This window comes from Stegodyphus dumicola, chromosome 9 (genome assembly GCF_044657685.1).
Source record: "Stegodyphus dumicola isolate Sdum_Otavi_A_Nest chromosome 9, ASM4465768v1".
NCBI classification, from domain to species: domain Eukaryota; kingdom Metazoa; phylum Arthropoda; class Arachnida; order Araneae; family Eresidae; genus Stegodyphus; species Stegodyphus dumicola.
In genome coordinates, this window is record NC_140776.1 from 17,488,866 (window position 1) to 17,502,454 (window position 13,589).

Below are 13,589 nucleotides of genomic sequence, written 5' to 3' on the forward strand. Positions count from 1 at the left end.
CTCAGTTGTCACTCCATAGCGCAATAAGGAATTGCCTGCTTTCCCTGTGAGGATGGAAGAACTCCCTGGGGGCAGGATTTCTTATCCCCTTTCCCGTCATTTTAAAGCTTTCAACTCTTTCTTCGTTAAAGAAAGTATGCACGTGCTTCAAATTTACCGGACTGCACGTGTCTAAAGTTACAGGAAAAGAATCTTTGCCGATATTTTGTTTTACGGTGAATTTAGTGGTGGTGTGTTTCGGACGTCCTTTTTGTTTTGGATGACTATGGGAAAGTTTAGAAATAATAACATTTATATGGTTGGATTTAAACTGAAGCTTATTGAATATGTTGAAGAGAATGGAAATAGAGTTGCTGAAAGAGAATGGAATGTCGCTACAAGAAACGCATTTAAATATGCGAGCATTCAGAGGAGAAAAGAATGGATTTTTCATAGTCACAGAAAATGAACTTCTTATATTTGTACAATAACTAAATGAGAGATTGGCGTTATCTCCAATGCTTTGGAATGAAACGAAGATGACATTTTATGGAAAGACAAAGATTCTTCAGACACTGATTCACATTACAACAGTGATACTAGTACCTTCAGTGAAGGTACTAGTAACGTGGGGAAAGGTATTATGAATTATGTATTACGTTGTCGGGATTCTTTGTCAAAATTTTCACAAAGATTACTTGTGAATTTTATGTCTATATAAATACAAATGCCTCTTTTTGTGTGCAACTGACGAAAAGACTATTTAATAAACAACACCATAATATTTAAACATTTGGATAAGTTACTAATTTTATGATATTTTTTATACCAGTACAGTTTTAGCATTAGAGTGTGTAGTATTGGGTAGTAGATCTTTCCGCATCATAGTCAGACCTAGACATTCACAATGAAAAAAAAAAAAAAAATAATAAAGTGTGCGACTATTACGCGAATAAACATGGTATCCTATTCTTCACAAGAATATCAGAAGTCAACAACAGAAGTTATGAGGCCTATGTAACCAAGATGTTATGTAGTTCCAATGATATAATTCATCGTTTTTTAAACTTCTGAAGTTCTTTAGAGGAATGGGGTAGTTTTTTGTTGCTGACGTAAAATTTGATTTCTGTCACATAGCCCTTATTTACATCTTCCGATTCATTTGATACATGGTAAGTAGACAAAGCTATGCAAGATACATTATGGTTTTCTATAATGTAATCGTACTTCTTAGCAACTTTTGTTTGACATTGAAGGGTAATTTTCGTTTCTGCATGGGTATATATACGGTTTGCGAGCAGCAGGTTTATTGTTCACCATTTTAACGCTTCTTAAAATTCTATATATACTTCTTGAAATTCGACATCTGTTCCACGTTTCGACTGAGGGTATCAGTAGTTTACAGCGAAATAACTATTCCCTCTCTAACGCGTATCACATTCCTATAAAAGAATAACTAAATGAAATAGAGAAGCTCAGATACGTTCACAGATTCATCCTTTTACCGTAACCACGACAATGAGTAATTTATTGGCCCGATTCAGACCAAACATGCATTTGGATATAATCAAACATGGGAAAACATGTTAATTCATACAGAAGTAATTTTTGTTTATTATAACCTCTTTAATTTTTAAATTGTATTTTTGTATTTCATAGTTTAGCGTCTGCTTTTATAATTCGCCAGAGAAAAGTTCTGTGCCCGCCTCACATTTCATCAGTCCCAACTTCTGTATACTCTTGTTTTTACTTCAGTACTTTTTTCCTGCAATGTCAGTATTTTTAAGGAAGAATCTTATTTTTCATGTGTTTTGAAAATACACATATATTGTGAAGGGTGTGTCCTTCGGGAAGTAGAAGGACTGATTTTTTTTCGCGCCCAAAGGTGGAAAAAGACGAGAATGTTACGTGATGGTGGGGTTGTGGAGGATCTTATCTACCAGCGCACTGGTCGCCAGTCCTCTCCATGCCTTTACGGAGTGAGGATCGAGTTTAAGGTGAAACCTTTTCGAGGTGCCTTGTCATCTCCCAAATGAATCGTTTGTTAGAGCGGCGAGGTTTTGCATCAAACTGGATAAAACTGCAAGTGAGACCCATGACATGGTCAAGACTGGGAAAGATGCCATGGGGTCGATCAAGTGTTTTTGAGTGTCACAAATTCATTCAGGAGGAAAGAGGTAAGGTGAAGATGAGAAACAGTCAGGACGCCCTTCAACGGCAAAAAGTGGCGACAATTTAGCGAAAGTGTGAAAGCTTTTTGAAATTTATTAAGTCGATATGCCAGAATTATGAATAAAGTTTGCAGAGGTATTAGGTACTTTTGGAAGCAGGCTTTATAAAAAATGAGCAAAGACCTCGCCAGGAATCGAACCACGGATCTCTGGAATACGCACCCAGCTTGCTGATCATACGGTTCTAAGAAGGCGGGAGAAATGCCTTATACACTCTCGCTTTTAAAGGGCAACTGAGGTTTAGATGACCCAATCACCAAATCCTGGGTGTGGAATATCTTCATACAGGACCCTTTTTAGTTAGGGCGCCACTGTAGAGGCATTAGGAATTTTTTGGAAGCAGGAGTAATGAAAAATGAGCAACGCCCTCGCCGGAAATCGAACCACAGACCTGTGGAGTACGCGCCTAGCGTGCGGAGCACTACACTACGAAGGTATGCCTAAGAAGGCCGGAGAAATACCTTATAAGTCAAAAAAATTTCAGCCTTACTACTTTATGGACAAACCATATATAAAATGTGTATTGTCCACACATATTGCTGTTTCTCCAGGTAAAGAGGTATAAACGGTACAGAATGTGTTTCTAAAAAATAATGAAACGTTGCCTTAAAAAAATGTTTCGCGTAATGTAACATGAATGGCGATATTTCTTCTACTACTGGTTTTACAAGCTATAAATATTCCATACCATCTTTTCAACAAAGACTGAAAATTAATAATTCCAAACCGCCTGGTAAAGGACTGATTTTTTTCTGGGCTGCACGTATCAATAGGTTAATGTGAAGAATCATAATTTCTTGCATTTTAATATCTTTCTTTATTATATGAAAAATGATAAAATTTAATTCACGAAAATTACTAGAATCACAGAAATTACAAGTTTGGTATATTTTTATAAATGGTAATTTATATCTGAATATATATCACTTTTAAATGCTATTCTATCTTCCTTTGTTAAATCACTTTATAAGAATTCATAAGCTTCATATGTTGCAGCAGCTCTTTCAATATTTTTAACTTCCGTCTGAAAAAAAAAAAAAAAAAAAAAAAAAAAAAAAGACCTTTCAACGTTAAATTCAAATATTCAAATATTCGAAACCTTTTTTCCTGACGTTCAGTTTTTATCTATCAGTGATTTCACAGCATCTCAAATATGTGATATTCCAGCGTGGGTTTCGGTATTAAATCCTATTCTGCATTTCAGAATCCATTAGGCTTTATCCTAAGGCGATTATCGGTAGCCCATAGCTTAATGGATGCAAAGTCAAGATAATCAGGAACGTAGATTTAACGGGATTCAGTATCAATCGATCATTCTGATACTCTGGATTTGCCATTATTATGCAATGATTGTTGTTTTTGAGCTGCATGTTAAAGGATAAATTATGTAAAAATTTGGTGAGGTATCTACTATTTAATTGATAAAGTGATCGAAAAAAGATTTTTGAGGGATCATATTAATTTGTTTCTAGAAATTTAAAGAATGTTTAAATTTTAAGAGAGTAATACAGTGAATATGCTATTAATGTAATATAAGAATATAGAAAAGAAAAAAAGTTAATCGTTTTTTCACTGTATAATTTTAAAATTTAAAGAAAGAAATCCATAATTCACCTTATGCTGAAGATTTGCTGCTGAAGATTATCATCTATGACACGAGCTCAATGCGGTCTGGCGTTGTCGCCCTGTCGCAGGAAATCACCACCTATTGCCCCTGCATAAGGGCGCAGATAAGCATCAAGTATGTCATCGCTATAGGCCTGAGCATTTACGGTTCTATGTTGAGAGACATGGAGGTCTGTGCGTCCACCCGAAGAGATACCATCCCAATACCATTGTTTATTTATATTGTTTATTTAATATATAAAATTGAAATATGCATTAGCATTTTTACGTAACATTAACATTACATGAAGGAGATGTTAAACACACAAATTAGGTTCAATATTTTAATGTTACTTCCAAAATAATATTTAATCTAATAAATTTTCTGTTTGTAAATTAAAGCATGTTTTAAATATAGTTAACTATGTAAACAGGCTTTATTTTACAAATATTAATATTGTGGATAGGCCTATTTAATATATTTCAGTTTCAAATGAATTTCAATTTTCAGTTTCAAATGAATTCAAATTCAGTTATAATGAAGTGAACTTAGTTTCTAAATTCGCAAAATTACCAATGAAGGGAAATACAATTAATACTCCTGTAACTATTTCTATCAACTTAAAAACAAATTATTATAATATCTATGTCCTATTGGTGTATATAAAATAAATATAGATGTATATTTTTATCAGTTACGGTCTTTGCTTTGGTCGTTTTAATGAAACGGGCGGTGCAATGAATGATTGCTATAGAAAGTGTCTGTTATAATATTATCAATAACATCCTAATATGATTATGAAGACAAAATCTAGTTATTTCGACTTTTCATTTATATGTAGAAATCATGATGCATTATCGACTGAATACAATTGAGGAACTTTTATCAGAAACAGATCAAATGTGATTTTGCATATTTCTTAGTGTTTTAAAATTAGCTATTATACAAAAAATATTAAATTTAGTTTTAAATTAATTATAATTATCTCATATTTTATATATAATTTTCCACAAATATTTTCAGGAAAATAAAAAAAACAATGTCGACAGATTACGTGCATTGTTTATTTATAATATGTGTTTAATTTCTAAAGACCATAGAACAGAGCAGAAGGGAGACAACATATCTATGGCATCAGTTGGCAAAAAGCTGTATGAGACCCCAAGAGAGACATTGTATTATCCTTCTCCTTATGCGACGACTAGGATATCTATGTATTCGGCGGACAGCGAATCTTCCTCCGGACAGACTAACAGTCTGCAAAGACCTACAGGAATACAGAGACCAGAGCATACTTATGATGTGCCTTTCCCTCAGAAACAGGTAAGAATCGAAGTTAAGGTGCCAAAAAGCAAACCTAAACATACACTGGTTATTAATTATTGAAAGATCACAAAAATAACGATTAGTCAAAAAGTTAGACGTAGAATTTAACAAAAATGACTCACAGTATACAACTCATAATAATGTATGAAATAACATGAAACGTAATTACCAAACAATTATGGTGTTATAGAAATTAACGTATGCATAAAATGAAAAGATCAGATGTGTCAATTTGGTATAGGAAAATTACCTTCAATCAATATGGAGTATGAGCTGCCCTAGAAGCAATACAGCACATACAGAGATGAGTGATGCTGTCTATCAGCTTCGCGGGAAATGAGAGCCATTGCTTTTGCAAAGCATTGTAAGCGTAGCTAAGGTCTGAAGAGGAGGGCTGAGAGCAGAGGATTGAGAGATCCATACGCTGTATGTTTTGCTGCTGAAGATTATCATCCATGATACGAGCTCTGTGTGGTCTAGCACTATCGCAGGAAATCACCACCTATTTCCCCTGCTTAAGGGCGCAGATAAGCATCAAGTATGTCATCTCTATAGGCCTGAGCATTTACGGTTCTATGTTGAGAGATATGGAGGTCTGTGCGTCCACTCGAAGAGATACCATCCCAAACACAGATACTGCCTCCACCTTATGCGTCTCTTTAACGGATGTTTGAAGGATGATAACGGGTACCAGGTTCTCTCATAATTAGATAACGTTCACTGCTGCTCTGGAGGTTAAGCCTGGACTCATCTGTAAAGAGAACAGCAGTTCATTGTTCAGCCGCCTAGTGCACATGTTTACGTTCTCACTTAAAACGTTCCGTTTTTGTGACGTGACGTGAAGGCAAGCAAATGGCTGGTCGCGACACGTAGGGTTGACGTTGACACCAATGTTCCGGTGGCTGCAGGAAGGGAAGATCTGAGTTATGTTGGAGTTGTGGTTTTATTTGTTAGTGAGCATAAAAGCAAATATAACGGCTAAAAGGAGCATCAGATTTCCTTGTAGCGGTTGGCTGTCCTTGGCTGAACTTCCTGGATACCGAATCTGCGGATAGATATTGTTGTCAAAGTCTACGAATCACAAAAAACCTCACATTTTGCTATCTGGCTATTTCTGTCTGACTTTTTCCTGCCTCTAGTCTCTCAATAGCTCTGCATCGAAGTTCTTCAGGCAAATGATGTCTGGAGGTTATTATTACAAATTGGCTATCCCAGGTGTCTTATCTCAATATCACAACGAAATTTGCTGGATTGCTCTCAAGCATGCAAGTTTATGTTCTTCGCAGATGACATATTCCAATTAATGTGCCACTAATTTGCATACTTCGGTTTTACTCAGCAACTCTTACTTCACAACATATTCAAATTTTGTATAGATTTTGAATGAGTTATCACTAATTTTGTGGTTTTTCCTTAATTTTTGGAAGCCAGCGTAGATTACGAGTTATCGCTTATTCTTATTAAAGTACTAATTAGCTGTTTTTATTTTAGGAACATAGTTTGTATATGAAAATGTTTATTGTAGCTATAATTTTAAGACTGAAAATTGCGAAAATAGCAAATTGATATATATTACTTATTAGTATCACTTGAATGTAGAACGTCGTAGTATAGAAAAGATGATAATGTAAGACCCTTTCAATAAATTATATAAGAATGATTTTCATATTATTTATTTTACATGATCCTGAAAGTAAATCTAAATTTCTTACATACCTAGCTGTCAGCTTAAAAGTTTTGTTTAATTTTTTCTGACTAAAAATAATTTTTCTTTCCCTTTTCTGAATCAAATACTTTCACAATGTGTTAGAATTTATAAAACAGCACAGGATCTCCAACCTTTCCGTCCCTAAGAGCAAATTCTAGAATATCTGTTAGACGGCGGGCACCATTTACGTTTTCAAGTTGAATTTATAGTTGAGTAGGGCTTGTAGAATTCCTCACTTTTATTCTGCTAAATTAAATGTCGAGAAACCTAGTGAACTGCTAAGCAAATTACAGCTTAGTTCAAAGAGCAGAAATAGTAAACTCAAGAAGGTTTAATTACCCTTTATTCAAGCAAAATAAGATAAACAGTCGGCCCCTTTCTTCGGGCTTACAACGTAGCCTCCATTTGGGTTAAACTCAAACATAAGAGATAAGTGACGGAGGACGTGGGCACTGTCCCTTTACCTTAATGGTTAATTAGTACAGCACCACGTCCGCTATTATCCAGACCGCCGATGGGGTTCGCTGCCGTCCAACTGCCCGGGTCGCGTAATGGCAAACCGCACATTGAGTTAAACAGTGTTAAACGAATGTCGCATACTGCGCATGCTCAGAAAAGAATTTGGCGTAATAACTATGTTGGCGCGATTTGAAAAGAAGATAAATACGGTATGTACCGCCATCTGATAGTAAACAAATCTGGCGTTTAAAACTTCGTAAAAATGTAAATTAATTACTGTGTTAAAATACTATTTTTTGCTGTATTGCTCAAACAACTAGAAAGCTGAAATTATTGCGAAGTTATGTGAAGCAGTGTTTGCATTCAAAATGTAAGATATAATACTTATGAAATTCTGCACATTCCTTTGGAACTGTACAAATTTTCTTTCAGAAAAAGACTGAAATTTAGGATATATTAGTTGAAAATTTATTCATTATACTTTTAAGCAATAAAAGCAATTCAGGATTTACCATACGTTCCATTCGTACATACATAAAGAAACAATGAGGAATATAACAAGTGCTTGCAAATAACACTGAAGAAATTTTACAAATCTTTAATGCTAGTTATTAAATTCTTTGAAATGAGAAAATAAAAGCGCGAATATACGCTAACAAACTAAGCGAGATACTCCAGTTTACAATTACTGAATTATAACATGTAAACAAATTACATTTAAATAACGAATTATTACGAACATATGTTAACAAATATTAAATGCACTGTTATTGACAAATTAAAATGAAACATATATTAGAAAAATAAGCAAGTGCAATCGTTAAAATAACTAATAAGCAAAGTTCCACAATATTGCAATTTTAAACATCACTCGAACACACTCGACAGCTATGGAGATCACGAATAAGCTAACGTAGGGTTGCTTAGTCGCCAATATTTCTCCCCGCGCCAAAGGTACACAATCAAGCATGCGCAGTAAGGGAAATTCGCATAACACTGTTCAACTCAATGTGCGGTCTGCCATTACGCGCTCGGGTCCCGGTGTTTGTTGATATCTGAGAAAAATATAAGTACATGGCCATACAGGGGCTTTTGTAACACGCTACTTTTACAATACGTTACGATACTAATGATTCAATTATAATACATTTAAAACTAATTTTGCAGCATATATTACGATACTGATTTATACAATTGATACATTATGCATTACAATACTAATTATGCAACATAAGAAATAAGAACTAACTAAGAAATTTAGCCGAAGCTAACACAAATCTAATGGAGTTGGCTCGTAATCTAAACTAGCCGTCGAAGTATCAAGAGGCACGTAATAATACGGCCGAAAGAATTAGCGCAAAGGTAAACGCGCGTTACTCAGGATTCCTAGCTCTCTTTCACGAAGTAAGTTAAACTTTCCTTTAATGCTATTTCTTCTTCATTTGCATTCAACGCAATAGTTAAATCTCAATGTGGTAGGGAATTGTAAATTGAAACGAGGCACGGTAGGAAAGGTTAACTAAATGAAAATAACTGTATTAAAATATTCCTTAGTTGTTAAAAATGCATGCACTTAAAAAAAAGAGATTGGTCGCATTTTGCTTTGTGTTGGACATAATTTCTTTTTCATTAAAATGGGAAATCTTTCACAAAGAAATTTATTGAAAACTAAAACAATTTTATTGTGATCGCACAGCGGCAAGCACACGTTGAACGATCGGCGGGCGCCATCGTACCCGCGGGCATAAGGTTGGGAACCTTGTCAGGACTTGTGTTTCTCTTGATTTGCTTTGGAAACTTGATGTGTCCTGAATAGGAACAGGGAGCTTACTCAAGCTTTGTGTGTAACAGACGACACAAGCAGGAAGGGTATACGAAACCCTTTATTTTCTATAATTTTACAAGTACTTCCGAACTTAGGGATACAAAGACCAACCACTTGTGACCTGAACGTAAGAATATAAAACTACTAACTAAAACTCTAACTAAAAGCTAACTTTGAATTAGTATACAAATGCCTATCACTAAGACTGGCCTTTATTTAAAAGGGTACGTATGTAGTACGCCGAGCTGCTGAAACTACAATACGTTTACAGATATCAAGAGGGCTCAACCTCTGGCCTTAAAGGCAACCAGCAACTGAGTGAAAACTCGTAAAAATTGCAGTGGCAAGCAACTTGCTTCCTAAATCTCCTTCTCTCTCTCTCTTTTGGCAAAAAGCCACAACTTAAATACTTGGGCGTTAGCAAGACAATTTGCATAAACAAATTAAAGCATTTAATTCTGGCCGGAAGTAAAAAATAAGAAGTGATAGTACAGTTTTAAAATAAAATAAACGTTAGTAAAACTTAGGATCCTTACAACCTCTGTAATAACAGTCCTAATTATTATAATTATAAGTTCAATAAATACATATCACGTTTTCGATTCTAAAATCTTGGTTGAATTAAGTATCGTTTCCAAGTGATTTATCTGAAAAGTTTCCCAAGTCATTTCAGATTAATCCCATTTAAAAAAAACGATAACTTACTTATCCTACTGTAAGAACGCTTTATTTTATTCGTAATACTTCGCGTCAGATATCGACACAATACAGATTTATGACTGAAAAAATATCTGCGAGTTTTTTAATAGCTGAATTTATATTCATTCCTGATTTGAGAAAACCGTCGCGTTGTTATTATGTGACTTCCGAGTAATTAAATATGTTTTTGGTAAAGGAATGTTATTTCGTACTATGTGCTTTAAATATATCAATAAATTCCTATGTTGAAGAACCGTATTTAAATAAAAGAGAGAATGTATTGATATAAACCGAATATATTAATATAAAATATTAAATAAAAGAAACAGAATATATTAGTATAACATAATTTATATAAGAAAAAACTATATTTAAGTAAAGAGGTGCTAAACACCTGAATTCTTATACAGAGAAGTTTTATACATGGCTAAAGGATCTGCGTTTGAGAAATATAAGTCCATAGAACTTTACATAATTTTTCTAACTGATGCAAAGCTGAGGCGAACCATACAAAGATAAGAATTGTTTGCATGCGGTCCTCCATAGGTCGTTGTTTCGACTTGATACGAGGTGTGAGACGACGGTCTCTAAAGTTGCAAAAGCAAATAATTCGCTCAGTTGCGGCTCTGTTTGCAATTACATGAATCATAACTTCACGGACAGTGTTAAGACAGACGGAAAAAGCTAAGCGATCTCCACTATGTCTGTCACCAAAACTTCTCAATTTCAGGAAGACTGATGGATCAATGACCCTGTTGTTCTTCAGATATCATTCCAATTACAGCGAATTAGAGGACGTAAAATACAAGCGAAACATTAAGAGAGCGTGATTAACTCAATGCAAACTATTTTAGACAAGACAAGAACTTAGAATGCTCCTATACTCTCGACTAGAGATACTCCAGCCGCTAACTCGATCCTCATATAATGAGGACAACTGTAAAAAACTTATTTTGCACTAATCAATTATTTTTATTTTAAGAAACTTTCCTTTTCCTTCCGATTTCAATTTCGTATTAGAATGCAAACCTAAATGACATTACGCAAATCGAAATGAGTTCGAAAATAGTATTTGTGTAATAGAATTTAAGACTTCGCGGTAGAAGAGTTAGTTACGAGTCTATGTCACGTGTTTGCAAGTAGCTCTGTTGCTGAATAATTTGTGCAAGCCACTCTACACAATAGCGTACAACTGTTTCTATGCTTTTAGTTTTGTTATGTATTGTATCAGAACTTTCCCTAGATTTATTAGTCCAAAGGGATTTGAATTCCGAAGGACTATTAGTTTCGTTTTGGCATTTTGCGTCGGACTCATAAATGTCGGTTCACTTTTCAAACTGTTGCCACAAAATGTTAGAGTCCTGCATTATATTTGAAGAAATTAAATAATGAAAAATCTGCATAAATGTATGTCTATTTCTCGTATTGTGATAAAACAACGGTACATAGAGTCATCGAATTTTGAATAACGTAATCCTCCAACGAATATGAGCATGTGGAAGACCAAATTTGAAATTTGTTTTATGATCGATTTCCTATTTTTTAAAACTTTGACGAATTTTTGATTAACAAACTCAAGGATTTCAAAGCGAGCAATGGCAACGTTGTGCAGAAAAAACATTTTTATCTCCAGCGCGTGAGTCTCTGTATCGGAAATTCTAAAGATATGCTCGTTTTAAAACTATTTTGCGATATTGCTGTTGCACTGGATCTTATGATTTAAGTGCGAGGAACATGATATTTAATAAAGAAAGGTAACACACAAAATGTTAAAAAACGCCCCTTTGGGCGTAATTTAAAATCTGAAACATTTCAGATTTTGTTTTTTTATTAAATGTATTTTTGTTCTACATGCACTAAGTAATACGGAACCTCAACAAAGGTAACCAATACCAGCGACCACATGGAGTCGCGTTAACGTAAGCAAACGAAGCGAAACGAAGCAAACGAAACACTCCAAAGCAAAACGAAGGCAAACGAAGGAAGTAATTTGTTGTCATGTATGAGCTACCACCTATAAATTGCTGGAAGCATTGGTCAACAACAGAGACAAATTACCTCCTGGCCCTGATTAATTTATGATCTTGATTGAGATCCTTTAAGACCAGAATCAGATAGCAAGAATAACAGAAATAGAATACGAGATAATTAAAGCCATTAAGAAAATACAAGTATATGTTTTTCAAGCTTAAAGCAAACTATTCCTCGCTTAATTGATGCAACTGAACAGTTCGAGGAAACTGTGTAGTAAAGGAAATTCTTGCCTATATCGAGATCTAGGGCGGCCGAATAGTAATGCCTCTGAACACTGGTAGTTCTGTGCGAGGTTTGAATCACACAAACGGGCTGACTGCATGGGCGTTTTAGTGTTTTCCCCCATGTTAACGCTTTAATACGAGCCAGTTTCCCTTAGAAAGTCCTCCCCGAAGGCATTTCTCCCTTCCGTGTAGTGCCTTACGGCGGAACACGTAAATAATATATCGAGATCGATATTAATTAAATTACAAAGAAATTGGACAAAGATGCAGGACATCTCAATAAATCCTATTTCTTTCATAATGCCAATGATGTAACAAATTCAGACCCGAAGAAATTTAAATTCGTAAGAAACTAGTTTTTTAAAATGACCGCTCAAACTGTTATGACACTAAGAACTTGATATTTTAAGAGAATAAAAACCAATTCATATGGCGCAACGATATGATCTGACTTCAGGAAATGTCCACATGTAGAAATTTCTCTAAAACGTGTTCGCCCTGCAAAAAGGCCAGAATTTCTGTACAGCTATGAATATCCACTGATAAAAATTACTGTAGAGAAAGTAACCAGATTTTCTTAACAGATTATGCATGAGTTTCGATAAATCAATTAACTATATTGCAGGGATCTACGTTTACTTGCGACCTAGCAATTTTCTGGAGATATTTGAATTTATTTTCCAATTATGTTTCGGAATGTTGAATTGGTTTGTAGCTCCGGATATAAAATACTTGTTCATCATTAAATTATTATATTGTCATTAGAAGAATTTTACTTTTCTTTCATATGTGTTAAATATTTGATTATTTTAGCTTTCATTCATTTACGATGCTTCTTAATCTCTCTAGATTAACGCTTAAATTCATAATCTTTTAAAAATAAAATAAATATTTCTGCGTATTTGTCATTTTATGCATGACGTTTTAATTCCTAAATTCATAATCTTTTAAAAACAAAAGAAATATTTCTGTGCCTTTATCTTTTTATGTGTGATGTTAAAAATCTCTTAAATTTATAATCTTTTAAAAATAAAAGAAATATTTCTGCTTCTTTAGTTTTAATGCGTGATGTTTACTCATAAAATGAGATATGCATCAGATTTTAGCTTTTTAACGTAAAATTACTTCTCTTGTTTGAGATTATTATTTATTACCTCTCATTTGGTGAAAATTATTATTATTACTTGTTTTATTTATATTCTCTTAATTATTATACTTGTTATGCTTTTCGTTCTTTAGAATTTACTGCAAAGTTCTCATTATCTTAGAAAGAAAATTCATTAAGAATTATAATAATATAAAATTAACCGTTCCTCGTAATGCTCAGTATAAATGATTTATACTTTAGAAAACTATATATTAAATTTATTTTAAAAAAGCTGCTATCTAATGTAATAAAAAGGAAAAATTCGCTGCTGGAAAGAATTTTTAAATTAAATAGTAATTTTTCCTTCGCCCAGAACTTTTATCAAAAAATAATTAAATCTTATACTTTTCC

At 33.9% G+C, this 13,589-nt stretch overlaps 1 protein-coding gene across 3 annotated transcripts in view; it reads left to right on the forward strand.

Moving 5' to 3' along the window:
* The window catches only part of LOC118193355 (cell adhesion molecule Dscam1-like), a 978,906-nt gene that overhangs the window by 870,568 nt on the left and 94,749 nt on the right, over positions 1–13,589 (forward strand). For all 3 annotated transcript variants that reach the window (XM_085823255.1, XM_085823256.1, XM_085823257.1), the window contains exon 22: positions 4,910–5,139. In XM_085823255.1, the coding sequence (XP_085679381.1) occupies positions 4,910–5,139 (230 nt within the window). The remainder of the gene's footprint in view (positions 1–4,909; positions 5,140–13,589) is intronic.